This window comes from Hipposideros armiger, unplaced genomic scaffold, assembly GCF_001890085.2.
Source record: "Hipposideros armiger isolate ML-2016 unplaced genomic scaffold, ASM189008v1 scaffold_46, whole genome shotgun sequence".
Taxonomy (NCBI): domain Eukaryota; kingdom Metazoa; phylum Chordata; class Mammalia; order Chiroptera; family Hipposideridae; genus Hipposideros; species Hipposideros armiger.
Window position 1 is genome coordinate 3,872,626 of NW_017731396.1, and position 21,266 is coordinate 3,893,891.

General features: G+C 46.2%; 3 protein-coding genes and 1 pseudogene across 4 annotated transcripts in view; 2 read left to right on the forward strand and 2 right to left on the reverse strand.

Annotated features, from left to right (window-relative positions):
- Window positions 1-4,323, forward strand: part of DFFA (DNA fragmentation factor subunit alpha) — a gene marked incomplete at its 5' end in the record, with an annotated part of 21,219 nt that extends 16,896 nt beyond the window's left edge. The window contains 2 exons of the mRNA XM_019639695.1: window positions 3,415-3,604; window positions 3,828-4,323. Of these exons, the coding sequence (XP_019495240.1) occupies window positions 3,415-3,604; window positions 3,828-4,027 (390 nt within the window). The remainder of the gene's footprint in view (window positions 1-3,414; window positions 3,605-3,827) is intronic.
- CENPS (centromere protein S) overlaps window positions 1-13,701 on the reverse strand; it is a 31,626-nt gene extending 17,925 nt beyond the window's left edge. The window contains exons 1-4 of one of the 2 annotated variants that reach the window (XM_019639678.1): window positions 13,173-13,626; window positions 10,494-10,617; window positions 9,795-9,828; window positions 6,076-6,142 (exon numbers count right to left, since the gene is read on the reverse strand). In XM_019639678.1, coding sequence (XP_019495223.1) covers window positions 6,076-6,142; window positions 9,795-9,828; window positions 10,494-10,617; window positions 13,173-13,223 — 276 coding nt within the window. In that variant the 5' untranslated portion in view covers window positions 13,224-13,626. Of the gene's footprint in view, window positions 1-6,075; window positions 6,143-9,794; window positions 9,829-10,493; window positions 10,618-13,172 lie in introns of both variants that reach the window. The other variant, XM_019639677.1, reaches the window with a different exon arrangement.
- On the reverse strand, window positions 1,612-3,114 carry CORT (cortistatin). Its single transcript, XM_019639679.1, has 2 exons — window positions 2,947-3,114; window positions 1,612-1,895 (listed from the first exon to the last, which is right to left on the reverse strand). The coding sequence occupies exons 1-2, from the start codon at window positions 3,043-3,045 to the stop codon at window positions 1,677-1,679; spliced, it is 318 nt and encodes a 105-aa protein (XP_019495224.1). The 5' UTR covers window positions 3,046-3,114; the 3' UTR covers window positions 1,612-1,676.
- A 5,757-nt stretch (window positions 13,702-19,458) lies between the features above and the next one.
- LOC109381250 (probable G-protein coupled receptor 160) lies at window positions 19,459-21,260 on the forward strand (annotated as a pseudogene).
- The last annotated feature ends 6 nt before the right edge of the window (window positions 21,261-21,266 follow it).

Sequence of the window (21,266 nt, forward strand, 5' to 3'; positions counted from 1 at the left end):
AAAACTTGGAGCTTGCAAAGGGAATATGCCGATCACAAATCTGTTCTACGAAGCACATATAGAGTCAACACCCCCCCTAAATTTATCCAACTAAAATTGTTGAGCAACTGGTCTGTACCAGGTACTAGGGATTCAAGGTAAATAAGAGAACGTCCCTGCCCTTGGGGAAGATGTAGTCACATGCTCGAATGGTGCTGCAAGTCTTTAGCAATAAGCTTCTGTCAGATGAAAAAAACAAGAGTCCAAAATAAAAACAATATTCTGAAATAAACAAATATGGACTAAGCAGATAACTTCACAATTAATATTCTAAGAGGACTTGCACTGAGCATCCCCCTTTGCAAGAGATAGAAACTGCTCACGGTAGCTGACCAAGGAATAGTTATGACACAAAATTTATGAAGAGAGAAGTGTCTTTTCCATGGATATATAGCACCATCAGGCACCTTAGCTATTTCACTTAGAAATCATATTATCCTTAACCTTGACTTAAACTTTGGAGAAAGGATGTTAGCAGAGCCTGGTAGAAACAGCACTAGATTCAGGGTTAGAAGGTTAAGGTTTGGCTGTCAACCACAGAGCTTCATAGTTACCTTTGGAAAGTTACTAACTCCAGGTGCCTAGCCTGTAAAAGGGGCTAAAAACCCTCATAGGGTGGTTGTGAGGTTTAGAAAATATATGTAAAACATCTATAAAAGCCCCCTGTAAATTGTCAATTGCTATACAAATTCATTCATCAACAACTACCGTATTTCCCCATGTAAAAGATGCTACCATGTATAAGACACACCTTAATTTTGGAGCCTGAAATTTGAAAAAAAATGTATTACATAAAGTTACTGAACTCAAGTTTTATTAAACTTCTTTTTCATCAGCAATTCTTCTTGCCTCGTGCTGAACCATCTTTGTGGACACAGGAATTCCAATTGCCCTTTGCTCCTCAATCCATATCTTCAATTCCCTCTCTAAATCTGGCCATTTTGCTGACTTGTCTCTCATGGCCTTCTTCTGCCGTGGCGTTTTCAGTAGGGTTTCTNGTTTTGGGTTTGAGATAAACCTGAAGCTCTCATCCATGAAAAGAATTTTCACAAATTATTCACTCACTAATTAAAACTAGTATGGGTATTTTTTAACATCAGAGTCAAATGTAACCGTTATAAGCAGGGTCAGCATGTTGTCTGTTTAACAGCATGACATTTGTTTTTAATTTTAGCCAGAACGTGAATAACCATTTTGTGCTTCTAGCACAGTGTTAAAAATTGGCTTTTAATCTGAGGGGAATATTTTTTAAATTACACAATTTATATCAAAATAAAGTGAAATAAGATGTTCTTCTAACTCTTAAATGTGTAGCCTTTAGCTATTTTTAAACCAAAGAAAGGAAGACAAAGAAAGAACAACTGCCAAGCACATACTGAAGGTGGAAGGAAAGCCACGTGACTGCATTGAGTTCAATACAGCAAATCCCACAAAAATCTTTATCAAACACATTCACTTTGCATTCCAGATTACTCAAGACACTCAGTATTGGGCGTTACTGGAGTTTAAATAAAAACCACTTTTCAAATTACACGGGAAGGAGAAGACAACGGCGTAAAGAAGGGTCACGTCTGCTTAATACATTTTATTCAGATCCATCATTACACTTCCTTGCTCAAGTAATCATGGGTGGAGTTTTACTTGCAGGAGGAGAAGGTCTTCCAGAAGAAATTCTTGCAGGGGGCGCTGTCTGGGCGCGGGGCCTGCTGCGGGGGCGGGCCTTCCTGCCGTTTGGGCGCCTCGCCAGCTGCCCCTCCCAGGAAGGGCGCTGCTCTGGCCTGTGAGGTCCACTCGTACCACCAAGCAAGGAAAGTCAACAGGCCATTTTTCTTTATTTCTGCCACTTCCTGCATACGCTTTTTGAAAGAAGCAGAGAACAAAGGAAAGAAAAATCAATCATCTGGCTCAGCCAGCATTAAAAGACACATCCTTCCTTCCTTCAAAAACAAACAAAAAAGGTACTCCAGAACAATAAATCACATTTCCACTCAGAGGATAAGAAAGATAAGAGAACACCTTAACGAAATTGCTCTCACTAGACAAAGGGAAAAGTTGAGAATTTTCAATCAAGGAAAAGAAAAAAAACTGCTCGTTTTGCCCGTAATGTTTGCTGAGGTCCTTAATTCGAAGAGGTCAGGAGCTCTGTCCCTTTTCCCCCGATAAGTGACTGGCAGCTAAGAGGCCCCCGAGGTGAACCAGGCTCCTTGAGCGTGGTCTTCCCATCTCTGCTCTTACTCCTGGCTGTCCACAAAGGGCTCTTCAAGACAGATCAGATTGAGACGTTCTATTCCGGTCTTTCAAACTCCTTGGAAAGCTTCTAGGAGTAATCTGATGATAAATGACTTGTCTGAAACGTTATCTGGTCATTTCAGAGAAAAATCCATTTTTAATGATCAACTTTATGTACTCTTCTTGGAACTTTTTCAAAATGGAAAAAAAGAGAAAAATAAATCACCTCCTGAAGTTACAAACTCTCACAATGAAAAAATATGACATCAATTCATCTGAGCTAGTGAGAACATGGGCTATATGCATAAGTTAAGGTTCTAGAAGAAGGTGTGACTAACACAGCAGGGGCAGCCCCAGGATGGCACCGCAACAGACTGGCACAACCACATCACGTTTCAAAGGCCAGCAGGAGGAGATCACTGGCATGAAGAAGCTCGCATTTCAGAGCTCTCGAACGAACTTCCTGGGCCAGGACAACTAAGGGTGACTGAGTCGGCGGTCTGCATGGACACCACAGTGCCACAGGGCAGCCAGGGGGCACTGGACTTCAACCCTTCCGCCTGTCCCCTACACGCTCAGCAGTGGAGATGCTGGGGAGTCCACGGACATGGCCAACTAGGCCAAGCAGGGAGACGGACAGAAATGGGCTGGCAAGCGGCCCAGTCAGGGACTACTTACCCCACTGGCACTGGCGCGGCTGGCATGGCCGCCCTCCAGGCGAAGGGCCGCGGTGGCCCCTGCGAGCAGCAGCAGCAGCAGCAGGCAGAACGGTGGCATGCTGCAGGCGGCTCAGCACTCGTCTCCAGCTCTGCGGCGGCCCACCTTTCTTGGCAGCCCCGAAACCAGTGTTTCNGCAACCCTGTTGCTCAGCGCTCACACTCTAACCAACTGAGCCACCCAGCTGCCCCATAATTGGGATTTTTAATATCAGGATTTGATTTAGTTTTTAATGAGGCACTAAGGCAACATTTTTTGACCAGAGGAAAAAAACTGAAAACATTACATGCCTCTTTTGACTCTTAGGCAGCCGTATTAGGTAACTTTGGGAAACAGATGAAATGAGTCTGAAACTGATGTGTTTGAGAGATGTAACAGCGTGTTCTGAAAGTACGCGTAGGGTTCGTGAACTCCGCATTTTTTTGCTAGGTGCTCGTTGATGCCCCAGTTTCAGACCTGGCTCAGGAACTAGGCCAGAGCTGTGGCACTGTCCAGGGGCTCCAGAACGCCCTCCTGCATGCGCTCGACCAGAGAGAGGAAGCCCGTCAGTCCAGGCAGCTCCTGGAGCTCTACCTCCAGGCTTTGGAGAAGGAGGGCAGCATCTTGTCAAAGCAGCAAGGTAGGACTCGTTGGCTGGGGACTCACCCCGAGAACGCAGTGCCTGTCGAACCTTTCCTTGAAAGGGAACCGAGTGTGTGTGAGGTAGTCACACAGTGATGCCACAGCTGCTGGCATCTTGAAATGATGGGCTCTGCCTTGCCCAGCTGAGTCCTCTGGCTGGTTGGCTGTGTAGTGATGTGTTTACGCTGCGTGCTGATCCCCATCTCACATTTGCTTTGCAGAGTCCAACGCCGGCTTCGGGGACGAGGGGGACACAGTTGACATGGGGATGAGCAGAGAGCGCTCCTCCGAAACGGCCCTGTCGAGCCAGATCCTTTCTGTGCTGCAGGAGAAGGCTGCCCCCGAGCTGAGTCTGTCGAGCCAGGATTTGGAGGTGGGCGACAACCAGGGACCCTGCGACTCCCCTGGAGCTGTAGGGTAGGCCAGCAGAGGGCTGTGTGGGACCTCTTTCACCTCTGCAGAGCCTGACTCTTAGCTGCTGATGTGCCTATCATATGCCAGAACGTTTGCTAGCATCTCGTTTAATCTAAATCCAAACGGCTTAAACACAATGGATACATGCCCTCCCTCAGATTATCAAACATTACTTTCTGATCCAAAGTGGGTAATTAAATGACTAGGGAGGAATGGTGGGGCTCAAGCTTCTGGCGTGGCTTCTGGTCGTCAGTGGCTGAAGAGGATGGACTGACAGTCGGCTGAGGCACAGACAATACCAGAGGGAAANCCAAACCCAGCCCAGTGTATTCCTGGTTCTCAGACTCTCTGAGTTGGTACTGGGGCCCACAGCTGAGCCCACGGTGGGGTGGGGCGGGTTTCCACCGTCCTCTCGGGCAGGTACCTTGTGCAGTAAAGAGGGAGGTGCTAGGGACCATTCTAGAGGTCCAGACAAGGAGCGTGTGTTGTGAGTGACAGAGTTGACAAGTTCTGAGCCCCGGTCCCTAAATGTTACTAGCCGCTTGACTGCACTTAACCATCTCTCGACCCTCAGTTTTCTCATAAGCAAAGTGGGTCTGATATTTCTAGCCCTGCTTCCCAGGATTGTTGGGACTCTCAAAAGGACATAATAAATGCAAATGGTTTACAAGCAACGTTAGCCCATAGCAATAAGTTGTTTATCCAATGAAGTTCTACCTGCTAAGCATATGAGCAGTCCCCAGGCATGGAGTCACCGTGTGTGTCAGTGTTCCTCTGAGTCATCAAGCTCCAGCAAATATCAGACAGAAGTCTTCCAGCCACCCAGGAGCAGCCGAAGCGCTGTAGATGCCTTAGTGACATGGCTTTTGCCATATAAGTTTTACTGGTTTTTTTCTTCTTGGCATTAGGGTAAAGTTTAGTGCCCCTCGGTGCACTGCCTGGTTGCACTTGGCACAGAGGTTTGTGTAAGTGCTTGTGTTCTCTGGAGCTCGGCACAGGCTGTTCTATTTGGGTGGTAGGCAACACTGCCCGAGGATATTTGTAGTTTCTTGGCTACTCTGGGCTTCCTCTAGTCCAGGGGTTGGCAAACTTTTGAGACGGAAGCACCGCCAGGGGTCAGCGAAGTGCGGCTCACGAGCCACAGGCTCTAAAGTAAAGTTAAAAATGAAAATAAAACTATCATAGTTTCATTTATAAAATTTTTAAAGGATATTAGTCACATAATAGTGATTATGTAAAAATATATTTATGGCTCTTGAATAATTTTTAAANAACAAGTGTGAAACAATGAGCGCAAAGACAACAAGCGCGAAAAAGCAGGAAATGCAAGTAAAAAAAATCTACAACCACTGTATAAGACGCACCCAGTTTTTAGACCCCAAACTTTTCGGAAAAGGGTGCGTCTTATACATGGGGAAATACGGTACTTATTGAGCACCTGCTGTGTTGTCAGAACTGCCTGCCCTTGTGGAGCTCGCTGCAGGGAGGAACGTGATAAGCTGATAAGCGGTCTAACTGCTAGGATCCACTAAGTCAGGAAGCCTCACAGGCGTCCCGGGTCTGCCGCTGGCCACAGCCCCTAGCCCGGGACGATCACACCTGCAAAATGAGGGCTTTTTACAGGCGTGCTCAAGATGGCTTCTAGACTTCTTTGAAAAGACGGAAGATTTCCTGCCCATCCCAGTTGTACAGATATTCCCTCCATACCTGGCCCCCCAGGAAAATTGTCGGCACCGTAATGAAACGATCCCCATACACCCTGGATTGTGACCTGTCTGACATCGTGCTGTAAATGAAACACGGGACCAAAGTTTTGAGATATTACCAAAAAGGCAAACTATGAAATCCAGAGAGTGCTGATTAGAAAATTTCAAATTGGCAAGATCTATCATAATGAAAGAAAGACTATAAATTACGGGCAGGTCTGAATGGTTGAACCATCTCTCGTTTTTAATGCAAGGTGCCCTGGGGAATCACTTCATGGCTGCAAGTGATTAATTGGGAATAATGTATTCTGATGGGAAAGGGGAATGTGGAAAGAAATCCATCTCTCACCAGTGAATTACTCCTCCTGGCTAAGAGCTTCACATCCTCCGTGTTAATTGTGCTTCTCTTCGCATGTCTGTAGAAAGGGCAGAGACAATTCACCAAAATGTTTGGTATTATTTAAAGTTTTGATGAAATGCAAAAGTTCATGGTCAGACTTCAGGCTAGCAAGGATCTGTAAGTAGCCCATCTTTTCAGATTAAGGTCGTTAAGCAACTGTGACACAAAAATGAATGAAGTGACTAGCCAAGATACCAATTAAATCAAGAGACAAGGCAAGCAAAGGCCCATCTGTCCACCTCCCCAAGGGCCAAGGCTGCCTGAAGAATACAGGCCCCGAGAGGAGTCCGAGGCATTAAACCTTCCAAAGGGAACTGTTTGGTCACTGGTCACAGCGAACACCACAGAAAAACAAGGTCACTGTACACCTTTAGTGAAAAGAGAAAACGGTACAAAGCCTCACAATACAAAGAACACCTCTGCTTAAAATAGACAGTAAGCAGAAAAACAATGAGAATTTCCAGGAGGCATGGCTTCACTTAGACCAGCTGTTCTCAACTTTTCACAGGGGTCGCCTAAGACCATCGAAAAACACATGTTTTCCGATGGTCTTAGGAACCGAGACACCGCTCCTCTATCCGTCTCCAGGCCCACATGCAGATACGCCCACATACGAGTACCCGGCAACCCCTGTGAAAGGGTCATTTGACCCCCAAAGGGGTCGCGACCCACAGGTTGAGAACCGCTGGCTTAGACTCTCCTCCAAGGGCTAAATTACAGGGCAAAGCTTATGCAGGTGCCTAATGCCCCACTGCCCAACAAGGAGGTGATGCATTCCCCGACAATAGCCTCGTTAGAACAAAGAGCATCCTTTAAACTGGTATGTTTCTTGCTCATAATTTGGACTCAAATTCCCACTCCAGTCCTCTTATCTTTATGTTAAAAGGTAATTTGAGATAATAAGCTCTATTCAATAATTTATCACTCTAATTACACCCTTTCTCGCCATCGCTAACTTTCTCCAAAAATAAGTAGGAACAGGTACCCTTTGTATCCTTAATTACTAGGGAAGCGGCCAGCACACAGTAGGTCCACGCTGAATCTCTGTTGAGTTCAAGATAAAGTCACACAGAAATTATGCGCCATAATTTGGCCAAATTAATCTTTCACCTCCTGCTAAACGTGCAAATATCAAGTGTCATCTCGTCATGATTGACAGTCTCTGCCTATCCGATAATATCCACTTCAGGAGATAACGTCTAATGAGCCACCTGCAAGGACCAGGATGGGGGGGGCGGGAAGGTTAGACAGAAGGTTATACAATAGCAGCCACAAAGTAGGAAGCCAGTCCACAGGTGTCCTGGGTGGAGGATGCTAAGTTCCATGGGTACAGTGTGGCCGTCGTCTCCATCACACCATCGGGCAGTGAAAGGAAGGAGCAGAAGGAAGCAGCAACACTGAACTATTTACAGAGTAAGGTTCACAAAGAAGTGTTTAGGAAATAACAAAGTCAGTCCTCTCCCCCACTCAGCTTGTCATCTGGTGTCTCTGCACCATATTTAAGTGAACACTTCCCTAAAAGGAGGGGCAGGTATGTTCTATGCACATCGGAGTCTCACCTAAATCACACCTCTGACTCCGGACAATTACGCTAGGGAAAATAACAAAGCAATTTTTCATGTAATGCTTTTAGCAACACAGGTTTTCAAGATGATTCCCAAAATGTTCCTAGAATTTATTTACTAAAGAATATGTATTTTCATCAGAGTGCTTCATCTTTAACATATTAACAATATTAGGTGACTAGGGATTTCAAAGCTAAATAAGGAAAATTCATAACAAACTGAGAGATGATTTTCCGAAGTTTATAGGTGTATTGATTATTTAGAATGTATTTTCTTGTGGAAACAATATTACAAATACTAATTAGGTTCCCAGCCAGCCTACAAAGAATATTTAACTTATAGTTGACCTGAACCAGGACGTTTTCCAGACTTCTCATAGCAATTATAGCTCTAGGAATAGAGACTGAATGACAGGGAAAGTTCAAAGCCACCAGATAAGCACTGGTGACCTTCTGGAAATATCCATTTTATTCAGTGATAAACTTTAAAACAGGACTTTCATATTTGCGAGAAACTGGAATATTATGAAAACCAACATAACATGAAGACGAAGGATGAGTCTTCAAAGGAAATCTGCTCTTGCGTTCCCTCAGGTTCTTGGGAGGAAGCTGGGGGAGCAGTGGATGGAGTCCACACTTGGACATGACAGCAGACGAGGCATCTTACAGCCAGTGAAGCCTCCGACAGGCCTGTTTAGGGAACGGCAGCTGACACAGCCTTTACAGCCTCCTTTGTTTAAAAGATGATGTCCTTCCTAGTAGAGCTTACAGCCTAAGTAACACACACGCCGCTTTCTCCACTAGTACCCAGCAAAAGAAAATCAACCTTTTAATGTAATTATAAAAAAAAAGAGTAACTGAAAGCTTAATGTATTAGAATGCTAAATAGTTCTAATTTCGTTTTTCTGGTAGTTTTGCAGAAGCATTGTTAAATGTTCATGGTCTTTTCCCACAGCTAACACAGAAATGGGAAAAGAAAAAAAAAAGTCACAACTTACTAGTGGACGGCAGAGGCCAGAGGCGCCAACAAACCTCCTACAAGGCACAGAACTTATTTACATTGCATCTCCCTTTGTAATAAAAAAAGAGTTGATTTTCCCAAAATAAATAAATAAATGGCAAGTAAAGGTGATAAAAGTATTTCACAGGAGACTCGGGGGTAGGGGATTAGGAGACACAGGAGGGTGTGAGAAGCGCCCGAATTAACAATGAATAAACCAGATGAGCTATCATATCCCATAATATTATCTTACCCCTTTGGGCTAAGTTGAAGATGCAAAGCAGTTTTTAGGGACTCCTATCTACAGGAATAGGAAAGATTTAGAACCTGCCCTCCGAGAACCTACTGCTTTAATTCATTCAACACATTCACCCGAGAAGCAAAGCACTAATAGGAAGGAGCAAGGTGAAAAGTGTGGGGTGTGGGACAGGCTGGCACCAGCTCAGAAGTCGTAGCAAATGAGAAAGCTTTAGTGTGCTCAGGCCTTAGTCATTCCAAATGCTTCGTAAAAGCAATTTGGCGCAATTGTTTTCAATTACCTGAGGTACTAATTGAAGAGCTGAGCATAAATCACCTGTAAAAGCTAAAGCTTTACCAGCTGAAAGCAAGTCACCTTCTTTTCAAGGAGTGCTTGTCTCACTGGGAATAAACCCGCAAATGCAAGCCTGATGTGGCCGCGTGCGTGCTGTCATTATCCGGCCACCTGCCAGCTATTGGCGCCTGGAGCGCGGTGCAGGCCAGCTCGGCGCAGGCCCAGACCTCGCGTCACACCATCCTGCAGAAGTAGCCCTAAAAGCACGCACACCACGCACATTCACGGTCCCAGGGGCATTATTCATGCCTTTCAAACCTGGAACTGAATAACTTTGGCTCTCTTAACAAAAAATACTCGGAAAACTTCAAAAAATGCCAAATCAAGTCTGAATGGACGTGATTAAAGCAGATGTTATATTCTTGCGGAATCATGATTAGAGAATGAGCCTCCAGAAAATACAAAAAAAAAAAAAATGAATAGCTAAAGAGCTCCTGAAATACACCACCAGATGGAGAGTCTCAATAGAATGCGAACAGACACAGCAGCAGATAATCAAGCTTTTTACCCACCTTGCAAACATTTCAAGGTCTTTGGCAAAATTTTCTGAAAGAAAAAAAGAGATGTGCTTTAGCTACCCTCCTCTCAATCTTATTTCAGAAGGAGGAAAAGTGAAATCTCAATCTCTACAGTAAGTACAGTGACTGGTACAGCAAACCCTTTAAAGGTGACAGGAGGCACTTCAGGCAGCCCCAGGCGCCACAGCGGTTTGATTCATTATGGCCTTGTCCTTCCTGGCACCCTTGACCCTTTATTACAAGCTTTCTGGTCATTGTGGCTACACCTTTCGCTCCTAGAAACCACCGCTTAACTTTACATTTTGCTACAAGTTAGGGCTTGCGAGGGCATTCATTTCCTGTGAAGTCAAGCAAATACCAATGCCACAAGTTCAGCTGTCAAATAAACTACTGGTGACATAAAAATGTTCTAAAGCAATGAAATATAAAATTTAATGTCTAAGGTTCCAGGCAGTTTAAAACACAATAAAGTAAAGGTGTTAATGCCCCAGTGTTAGCATAATAGAAAAAAATAGTTCTTTCCATAAAGCATCCAACTCTGACAGCTGAGAAAAAGAACTGTCACGGACAGTGTCCAGCGATAAAGTTCCGTGGGTTGGAGGGTTGCAACACAGCACCCACCCACACATTTCTCCCAGGCAAAAGCAACCTTTGGGGCTTGTACACATATGCAGGAAGGCCGGGGCTCCATACCGCACTGTCGGAACGTCACCTCCGAAATCGCTGCGATGGTCTGTTTGCTGAATGACACCTCCTTGTCCGAGGCAACCTCCTCGCAAAGGCAGCCCACAGTGTAGTGGACCGCTGCCTTCAGCCTCTGAAGCAAAAACCAAAATACCTCATGCGGGAAGCTGCAAATACGAGCTTTGCACATCTTAAAAAATGAAGCCCAAGGAGAGGGTCTGCTCAGCCGAATTCCGTGCGGCACTCTCCGTAATGGCTCAGTGACTTTCCAAGTGTACTAATAAATTAATGAGGCCCTCTGGAGTGTGACTTGTGGAAGCATGACTTCCTACTTAATGGTTATGATTTAGGTCAAGTAAAGATAAGGAATTACGATGGCAGGTCAGCGAGAAGTCAGATGGCACTTGCAAAGTATTTGGGTGACTTTGTGCTCGGCCCACCAATATGTGCCAAGTTCCCACTGGGTAAAGGCACATGCTAGGTGTTTGGGAAACAATAAAAAACCAGATGGGGGTTTTGCACCCTGACGGGGTTAATCAAATAAATACCAAAGGACCCGACCTCCCTGCTGCAAGTCCCTGACAGTCCCAGGCCTGCAGGTGACATCAGGACAACACCAGAAAGGCTCATGCGGACATGTCTGACCCTCCTTTGAGTGCTGGGTTGCAAGCCGCCTCAGCAGCACCCCCACAGCTCCTCAGCAACCCTTTTAGATACTAGACAACATCTCCTCCCCATGCAGCGGAGTCAAGAAGCAAAACAAGCCAAGCCAAGGTCTCTGTCTCATGGCAGCAAACTCACTGAGTCTGTGTGTGCTCCTGTCTCTGCTAGAGACAGAGCTGAATTGGACATGGAGACAGCGGAACCCAAGACTACACAAATGCTATACAGCAAGTGTCATGGCAGAGGAACAAGAAGGAGAAATGGCAAGAACCCAAGTCCAGGACCCCAGGGTATAGGCCAGGCAGATAAGTGGGCACCTCCCTGCCTTAGTTTCAGATCTCACAAGGCTAAGTAAGCTGAGGCCTTTGGTAGGAGGAGACAAAGGGACCCTCTCGCTGGGAGGGAAAAAGACTCCAGTGTCATCTTTTTTCAGTTTGTATGGGATGGAGCAGGGGTGGGGACAGAACAGGAATCCTTCTGAAGGTGCCAGGCAGTTTTCTCTGTCCCTTCTCTTTCCACGTGCCTCCTGGACTGGACTAAGGGACTTCTTCAATGCCACACACTTAAGAGGCTAAATCATTACACTCGAAACTCTGCAATGACAGGACCCCGTCAGCTTTGTTCCCCACTATCCACCTAGTGCCAAGGGCAGCTGGATGAATGATCCTCAACCTGCTCACCACTGCATAGAGAATGGGTTCAAATTTCTCAGCCCATCTTTGCAGCCTCACTCATTTAATCAGTAAGCATTTCCTGTTTATTGAGGGCCAGGCTCCATAGAAGGGCTGAGAATACGAAATACGAAAATGAAAAGGACTGCCCCTGACTTCCAAGAGTTCATGTCCCACTACACCTCTGCCGTGAACAGACTCTTCAAAGCCATCAATGTCATGAAAGACAAAAGAGCTGCAGAATCCTTCCAGGGAAGACCCAAAACACAGGACTACTGAATGCGACGCGTGACCTTGACTGGGTCCCGGAGGAAGGAAAAAGGACCCACTAAAAGAAACATCTTTGGGGCAACGGGGGAAATTTGAACATGGACTGAACATTAGATGATAGAATGTTATCAATATTAAACTTCCTGAGTGTGATACTCTTGAGTATGTTGGAGAAAGCCCTTGTTTGTTTGCAATCAATTCTTAAATAGCTCAGAAACAAAAGAGCAAGGGAGCAAATGCGGCAAAACGTTCACATTTGGTGAATCGAGGCGAGGGGCATACGGGTGTTGAAAACACTGTTCTTGCAACTTTTTCTGAAGCCTTGAACTTCTCAAAATAAAGAGAGGGGAAATCTTAATACTTCGTGGGAAGGAAACTCCCGTGTACTGAGCTTCAGGTGTTCCTCGTTATGCCCTCATGACTCCGCCACACTACCTATTCCCGGTGTTCATCCAAGGAAGGGTGAAAACCCGCAACTACCCCTACAGGTGGGTATTATTATTACTCTGATTCTCCACATCAGAAAAGTGAGTTTGAGCCGAGTCAGCACAGCCTCTGGTTGCGGGGCCGAGAGGCGAACCACACCCTGAGGATGGGCCCTGGAACCGGAATACACGGGTTTGCATCCCGGCTCGGAGGCCGCCTTCTCATCGGCAGGATGGAAACTGCACCGCTTACGATGGCCAACATTTTAGAGCTCGGGCCACGCTCTGGGCACCGTGCTAAACGCTCTGCCTGCATTCCCTTCAGTGCTCACATCCCATCCTCACAACATCCCTGTCTCAGCAGGGAGACGGTGGCTGTCACAAAGGCCGAAGGCCAGCCGGGGCCGCCAGACACAGGGGCGCGCCACACTCCCCTGGAATCCAGTCCGACCCGCGTTACCGTGGCAACCGCCTCCCAGCACCCCCCGCGGCAGCCGAGCTGGCACAGGCGCCAGGCGTCGGAGGTGCCGGCCAGGGCGCGCCCTCCGCCCCGGGGAGGCTGGCACCCAGGCGACGCCGGGCCGCGGCTGCGGGGCTGCTTCTCTTGAGAAACGCACGCCGTCCTCCCCCAGCCCAGGCCGGACGCGGTTTTCCTCTACCTGTTGATAGGAGAATTGCTGCTGCTCGTCGGCCCCCTCCTCGTCCTCCATCGCGGCGGCCAATCCAGGCGGGCGCGCGGGCGCTTAAGGAGGGCGAGCGGCACGGCGCAGTCAGATTTTCCCGCCGCGGCTCCCGGCGACGGGCCGCGCGGAGGGACAAAGCGCGTAGCTCCACGCGGCCTCCCGCGCGCCCCCGGCGGCCGCCCTGGGAAGCCCTAGCGCGGCCTGTCTGCTCGGGCCCCGCCCCTGCTTTACCCCGTGTGGACACAGAGCCGAGCCAAGGGCGCAGACGCCAGCGCTGGGAAAGAAGGTGTGTGGGGGGACAACGTTGTTCCGCAACATTTCTTTCTGGTAAGTTCCATACAGCTCCAACTTCCGTTATGTCTTGCAAAATCCACTGACTTCTCATAATTCTGCCACCAACAGTTGTGTCACAAAATCAGACCACGGATAAACACTTGATGACTATCCCATTCAACGAGTTGGTCGCTCACCTCCTTGCCTTTGACAAAACGAAACCCAACCTTGGACCTGACTGCTTCCGAACTTTGTTCTGTTATTTCCCAAGTGTTCAAGCACCGGAGGAGTATTTCCTCCATGTTTTGTGCTATTCACGATGTCAAGGACACGCATATGCAGCGTACACATTCAAGCATAACCTGAATAATTAACGTTTTCCCCATCGCTTCCTTAAGGAGACAGTTCAACAGCAAATCAAACCCTGATTGGTAGTATTTGCCGACTTGGAGTATTTATAAACACTCCATCCATTGCCCGTTTCAAACCACCATGTGGATTCGCTGAACTCAGAATTGGCAAGAGATGCTGCGCATCCACCGTACAGATAAAAAATGTCAACAATGTCAAGAACACAGGTAGAAAAATGTACAACGTAGTAACATGATTAAGAAGTGGTGAGTTTTGAGTTTTGTTTACCTTTGTTTTTAATATAATTTATTTAAATCTAAGTTTATGCAACTTAATTTTAAATAATGACTGCCTCTGGTTTTCAGTATTCCTGGAAATTTAGAAATCAGCTCTCACTGTAGGGACTGGCGCTAGCACACCACTGGACAAGCTTGGAGTAAACGCTCATTAAATCAAAGTTGAAAGATTGCACTGTTTTGTGATTAGTTGTTAAAGACATGAGTGTGCACTTCACTTAACTGAGTTCCAGAGAGCCCCAATGCCAGGCGCATCACAGGTGTGTATTGCAGGAAAAGAAGGTCCTTGGCTTCACATAGGAAAGAATTCGAACGTGAGCCAATATATTGGGTTGTCGGAAAAGTCATGACGTATTTTTTCTGTGTTTTTCGTTGCAAAAATGCGTCATGACTTTTCTGACAACCCAATAGTTTAAAGTGAAAGTAAGCTTATTTAGCAGAGAGTAAGAAAACAAAGGCCACCCCATAGACGGAATGGTGGTCTCTGATCATTAGTGGAAGAGAGACACATACCCCTCCATTCCCCAGACTAGGGTTTACATGTGTTTTCCGCTTCCATGGAAAATGTATTGTGTATGGGGGCGGAAGGAGGATAGAAGAACAACAGTAAGTTTATCTTTAACTTCGGTAAGATGCAGGAAGAATAGGGGCAGGTTGGTTTTTAACTCTTGTAAAGCACAACCTGTGTTTCATTTGCCGTGGGCTTCACTGCGGGGATGGTCCTAGTGGAGTCTCTGGTCTCCGGAGAGATTGCTGTGTGTCATTGATTAATGTCTGCCTGAGCTCTGTGTCTGGGAGCACGTAGGCAGCGGACTCAGAATCCAACCTCTTAGTTCCCTCCGTAAAAACAGTCCTCATGCGCCTTCCTAGATTAGGTGCTCACTAAAGACCTGAATCTCAGCGGCATCTCCATGAGTAATGTCAACGCAGAGGGCCCTGAACCACAGGCCGACCAGGACCTCAGAACATCGGCAACCCAAGGGCTCCCAACTTTTTCAAAGGAACTAGACTTAGTTATATATTTCCTGAAGCCTCATTATAGTCATCAGGGGGGAAAATAGTACTTTGGGACCTCCTCACACTTATTTTATGGTTTGATGTTTGTTTTGAATTACATGTGGGGGTGAGTACAGAAAGCTTGTCGTGTCAGAGCCTCTGAGGCCTTAGTCCACTGCAGTCTTGCCTCTATTCCCAACACCCTCTCACTATGTTAACATTATCTGCCTGTCTTGAAACTACAGAAGAATGATGCTCATTGTTTATGTTTATTTGTGCTTAATTGGAAGAATATACGGGCAACCTCCCCTCTGTGGAGCAAGTCAGGGGAAAAGCGAGAAACTGCAGATGAAGACTCACACAGGGGATTCCCCTTAACTCTTCACCCAGCAGCTGCCCTACATCTCAGCTGAATTCTAAGTGGCGGGGGCTGAGGAGGCAGAGATGCAATACATAAAGTTATCGGGAGGTGATTGTTCGCATAACCTAAGGATTTTATTCTTCCAAACAGCCTACAAGGGGTTCTTGAAAACACGAAGGTCTAACACATTTGAATTGCCGGTTTATAGAATAATGTCCTCCATGACATTAAGTAAAAGAAAACAACTTGCAGACCAATATGTACAGAACAATCTTATTTTTGTTTTTTGGTTTTGTTTAAAGAGCACCTGTATCTATATAGGGATGTGAGATATTTGAAACGAATAGAAAACCGGCAGGAAGGATACATAACACAGTTAGCTTCTGTGTAACGGTTGAAGGGAAGGCAGATAAGGGCACTCACATTTTTCACTTTGTACATTTCTGTAGTCTGCATTTTTAAACAAGTGTGTATGTGTCTTATAATTAAAGGTAAGCATGTAAGCCACTCCTCCTCCTCGTCTTCCTCTTCCACAGACATCCCCCCAACCCAACGAGTGTGTAGAGGGCTGAGACACGGAGAACCTCTTTCTGGAGGAATCAGCCTTCTGATCAATTTCCACTGCATCTGAGATGACAAATGCCTCTGGCCCCTTCTCCCCACTGCTCCCTGGGAGAAGCCCAGTGTCCAGTCTCCTGGGACGGTTGTCAGAGCCATGCAGGGCGGGCCTCTGGCGTGATTTCCCTAGTCCACAGTGTCTCTGCTTTAGCTGGCAGACTCTGCCCTCCTGTTGCCATGCTGCTCCCTAAGGGCTGCAGCCATTTGGTCTCCAGCGGCAAGGTGGAGGGGAGGGGGGTCTGAGAGAGGTGGAGTGGGGTGGTGAGTGGATGCGGCGCTCCAGCCCTAGGGCCAGACCAGCCTAGCGTTCAGAGCCCAGCCTCTCTCAACAAGCTTTGTGACCCTGAGCAAGTCAAAGAACTTCTCCAAGCCTCAGTCCCCTCATTCATCAAGTGGGGGTCATAGTACCACCCTCACAGAGGAGTTGTGAAGTTTAAATGAGAGGTTTAAATGGCCTCACATAAGTGCCCAAGAAATACTAAGTGCTCAAGAAATACTAAGTTATTTCCCAAGCAGTTTCTATGCTCTGTACCTTGCAGGTTATCTCATTTTAAAGCAGTTGCTTCCCGGGGCCAAAGATCATTATTCTAGGGACGTGTGGATAACCCAGGCACTTTAGTGAAGAGAAAAGCCCAAGGCAGAGCAATTACAGAACATGGGTGTGTTTGGTTAGAAGTACTATTCCTGGATAAAGCGCGAGCCGTGCATACTGGCCACCAGATGTCAGCATTGTGCCAGGCCATGAAACAAGGCAGTCCCGCAGCTGGTGATCACTGCAGCTAACACTAGTGCTTCAGCTCCTGGCTTTGGTCTAGGCGCCCATGGTCTATCTCAACTGGCCCCAGAGGTAGGTACTATTACCCCCCTTTTATGGATGAGGGAGCAGGGGGTCACAGAGGTGAAAGGACTTTGCCAGAGGTTAAACTGGCAGGAAGTGGTGGAGCCCAGATTTCATTCCGAGCAGCTGGCTTCTAAGTCCATGCTCTGATCCTTTGCTCTCATCCCACGGCCCTCACCATAAGTAAGACAAGGACATTTGCGGGTTTCCTGAATCTTCTTCAGCTGCATTACATGGAGTACCGTAAAGTTCAAGAGCACTCATTTATTTTCCCTCAAATTGCACCATAAAATGCCGATTCAAAGACCAGTCTCCATTAGCTGTTATAGGACTTTTGACTTCTCACCACTGGCCAGATGGAAACCCAGCACAGAGCTTGGCACATAGTAGGTATACAGTAAATATGCCCATGAGTACATGAGATGCACACTCTGAGCGGTAAGACAGTTTTATGATTAAGTAAGCGCATGGACTCTGGCACCAGATGGCCGGGGTTCAAATTCCAGTTCAGGAGCTATGTGACCTTGGACAAGTCACTTAACACCCATGTGCCTCATCTGTGCTTCATTGGGGAAAATAAGAGTACTTACTTCAGAGTGTGTTGTGTTAAATGAGTTAGAACAGTATCTGGAGCACACTCTGTTAGCTATTGTATTCTTATATATACTGTATGAGACTCCCAGGAAGATCCCTAAGTAGGGCCAGAGTTCCTGACCCCCATGTAACACATCGCCACCAGATTGTCCCTGCAGCGGTTAGGCTGGACCAAACCCACTTGGCAGGGGCCAGAACCCCTCTCTGTCCACCTCCATCCGCTTCCAGAATCATTCGATGACCTCACCTTCCACGGGAGGCAGGTAATAAACAATAAACCTTAAATAGTATTCACCGTGTGGCAGGCGCTAATTTAATCCTTAAAACAGCTCTGAGATAGATATTACGGTCATCTCTTTTTAACAGACGAAAAAGTACGCAGGCACAGAGGTTAAGGGACATGTGAGGCAACACAGTGAATGAGGAGGGTGGGCCCAGGCAGGATGGTTCCGGAACCCAGGCTCCTAACCAGTAGGCGAGGCTGCCTTCCCTAGAGCTAATCTGCAGTTTTTATTGATATAGTTTTCAAATAAGTCATGGGATGTGAAATTAAAAAGGCACCAAAGCATATGCAGTAAAAAGTCTCCCTGTCAAGGACCTAGGCAAATGACTGTTACAGCCTTTGAATAAAAATAACTTCCATGTATTACTCCCTTACTGTATGCTAGATACTGTGCAACATACTTTATATAAAACCTCATTTATTGTCACAGTAGCCTAAGGAAGTAGTTATTAACCCCATTTCACAGATGAAGAAATGGGAACTCAGAGCACTTAACTTGCCCAAGGTGACAATGCCAGGAGAGAGCGGTTAGGATCTGAACTCAGGTGTCCTAATTCTCAAGTACCCGTCCCATGCCGCTCCACACCTGCCCACGGGAGAATGGCCAGCAGTCGGGCATTACCTGGGAGCTTGTTAGAAACGCAGGCTGTGCAGTCCCAACCCAGACCCACTGAGCCAGAATCTGCCTTTCTTGCTAGATAGATCCCCCAGGCACACCCTGAAGTGGTGAGCATAACAACAGCCACTTCCGTAGGTCAGGCGCTGGTCTAGTTTTACTTTGTACATCTTTAAAATAGCCTTAAGGAGGCGGGTACCATCACCCCCACTTTACAAATAAGAAAGCCGAGGCCAGACATATTAAATAACTTGCCCAAAGTCACAGAGCTAGTAAGTAGAGGGGCTCGGGTTGGAAACCAAAGTCCACCGTCCATAGCCTCTGGGGAAAGCAGGGGCTGAAGCTTGGATTGCACCCATCTTAGGTCCTTTCGACATTTAGCCTCCCGCCTCTCACTGTTTCTCTGTGAAGGAACTCGCTCCATTCTACCTGTCCACCTCAGAGCAAGTGGTCAATAGATCGCCCTTTGAGGAAAACTGCATCAGAGGTTCACAACCCTCAAAAAGAATCCTGAGCAGGTGCCCCTGCAGCGACTCCGTCGCTGGTCTGGTGGGGCGCATGTCGTGGGGGACGCGGAGCGCGAGCCGGGGCCCGCCCCCCACCGCATTCCTGGGGCGACCGCGCCCGCCCAGCACCCCGCCTGCAGAGGAAAAGTCTAGCCGGGAGGAAACGCGCTCGCGTCGCCCCACCCTGTGCAAGTGACTTAGAAAGAGGTCTTTCTACCTGTGCGTCTATCCAAAAATGGATAAAAGATAGGTTGAGAGACTCTCGTCCCACGAACAGTGGGAAAGGGAATGTTCCTTTAAGGGATGGAAAAGTAGTGTTGACTCTGCACTGCTTCCATGTCAGAAAAATACAAGAGCGCATTCACGTGGCATTTGGGTATGCCAGGAACCAAAAGGAAGATAATTGACGGCGGTAAAACTGAAATAAAATAGGAAGATTATCAGCAGAGAAAGACCTATTGGACAAAGCAGAGGATAGGAAATAAAGTGAAGCAATATTTTACTGTGTTTCTGAAATTTCTTTAACAATAATGACTGCTCTTTCTTCAGAGAACTGCCCTATTTAGTACCAGTTACACCAAACAAATCAGCCTCTAGATGGTGACTGTCTGCTATCCTTGACTACACTTGGAAACATCTTACTAAATATCCTCACACTAGGAATGAGAAGAAAAAACACCTCTCAAAATTTTATGGAATACTTTCACGTTTCACTCTCATTCACTGATCTTTTATTTCCCTCCTATCCTATTTCAGGGAGTTTGCATATTTTCAGGCATTAGGTTTATGATATACATCTGCCTGTTCACTCAAATTCTTTTCCTTACGGCTTTTTACATTATTGTTTTCCTGATAGCTTGTTTATAGATTACCTGAATTTCTCTAAAACCACCAAGCTTCCATGTAAGCATCAAAAATTATGATTTTTACTATGATTTTTAACTTGGATTTCAGTCTTTACTTATGTTTTGGGAGATCCATCTATCTTCCCAAACCTAAAGGCACAAAATGTTCATTCTTATCAATATCCTTTCTCCATCAGCAGAGTTACTGCCTGTCCTTTCCCACAGTGATGATTTTGTTTATAGCTTTTACAACCTCTTTGTCAGAACTTACTACCTTGGTACAGGCTATTAGAATAACTTCCTGTATGAATGAGACTATCCTGTATTTTCCCTTTTCATCCCCGTCTAGTTATACTGTGAGCTCTGAAAAAACTCCTGCCCAGAGCCGGCCGAGTGGTGCATTGGTTAAGAGCTGGCTTGGGGCGATTCGGATCCCACATATGAGGGCTAGTGACACTGCCCTCTACAGCTAAGATGCTGAACAACAGCTCAACCTGGAGCTGGACTACCATGAGTCGCCCGCGACAGCATAGGCTGCAGCCCCTGCTGCAGTGGGTTGCCATGGGCTACCGTGTGTAGCCAGCAGCCAGCATTGAGCGGCAGTCCAGAAGCCGGCAACTGATCTGCCTCACTTGGGAAGAGCACAATGATGGTGCCAACTTGGGCCAGTGAAGCAACGTCCTCCACAACTAGACTTAAGAACAAAATAGGACAGCAACTTGTCTGTTCCCCATCCCCCAATTCCCCAATAAAAATCTTAAAAAAAAAAAACTTGCCCAAGCTCATTGTTTTCTTGGTACCTGGTTACCATTTGTACTATTTCAAGTGATTATCGTTTTTCTTACAGATTCCAGCGTATAGAGCTGAACATTCATCGTTATACTTTGTCTAGTTTTCTCATTGCTAGTTTATTGGTTTGTGACAAGCTTAATTAAAGAGACATTGTACTACCTGTGGATCCACTTGTCAACTGGAAATGCTGCTTCGTTCCACTTGAAATTCATAATCTTGAGCATATTGAAAAGCCTGTATCAGTAATTTAATATCCTGCCATGTTAAAACTAATTAAAACTTAACAACTACAAGAAGAATCATAATTTTACAAATGGAAAGAATGCCGACTTAGGACATACAAAGAATGAGCTGAACTTAAACTTCTCCTCCCCGCAATGTTCATACCTTTTCAGTGTGTGTCTTTTGGGACTAACATATTATTTTGTTGTTTTTTTTAACAAAATAATTTCAAGTAAAATTTTTATACCGGTTCCAGAAAATTGCATATCACAAACAGTAATTTAATACAAGAGTGAAATGAGTTAACATTTGACCACACTGATGTTTGTTACCCAAAAAACTGCTGGATGCAAATTGTTATGTAAATCTGAGATTTGCTGCCAACTAAGATACAAACTTGAACAAACATTTTTATTAAATTAAAAAAACAATCCTGAATCATGAGCATGACCCAGTGCCTCTTAAATTTGCAGGTGGGG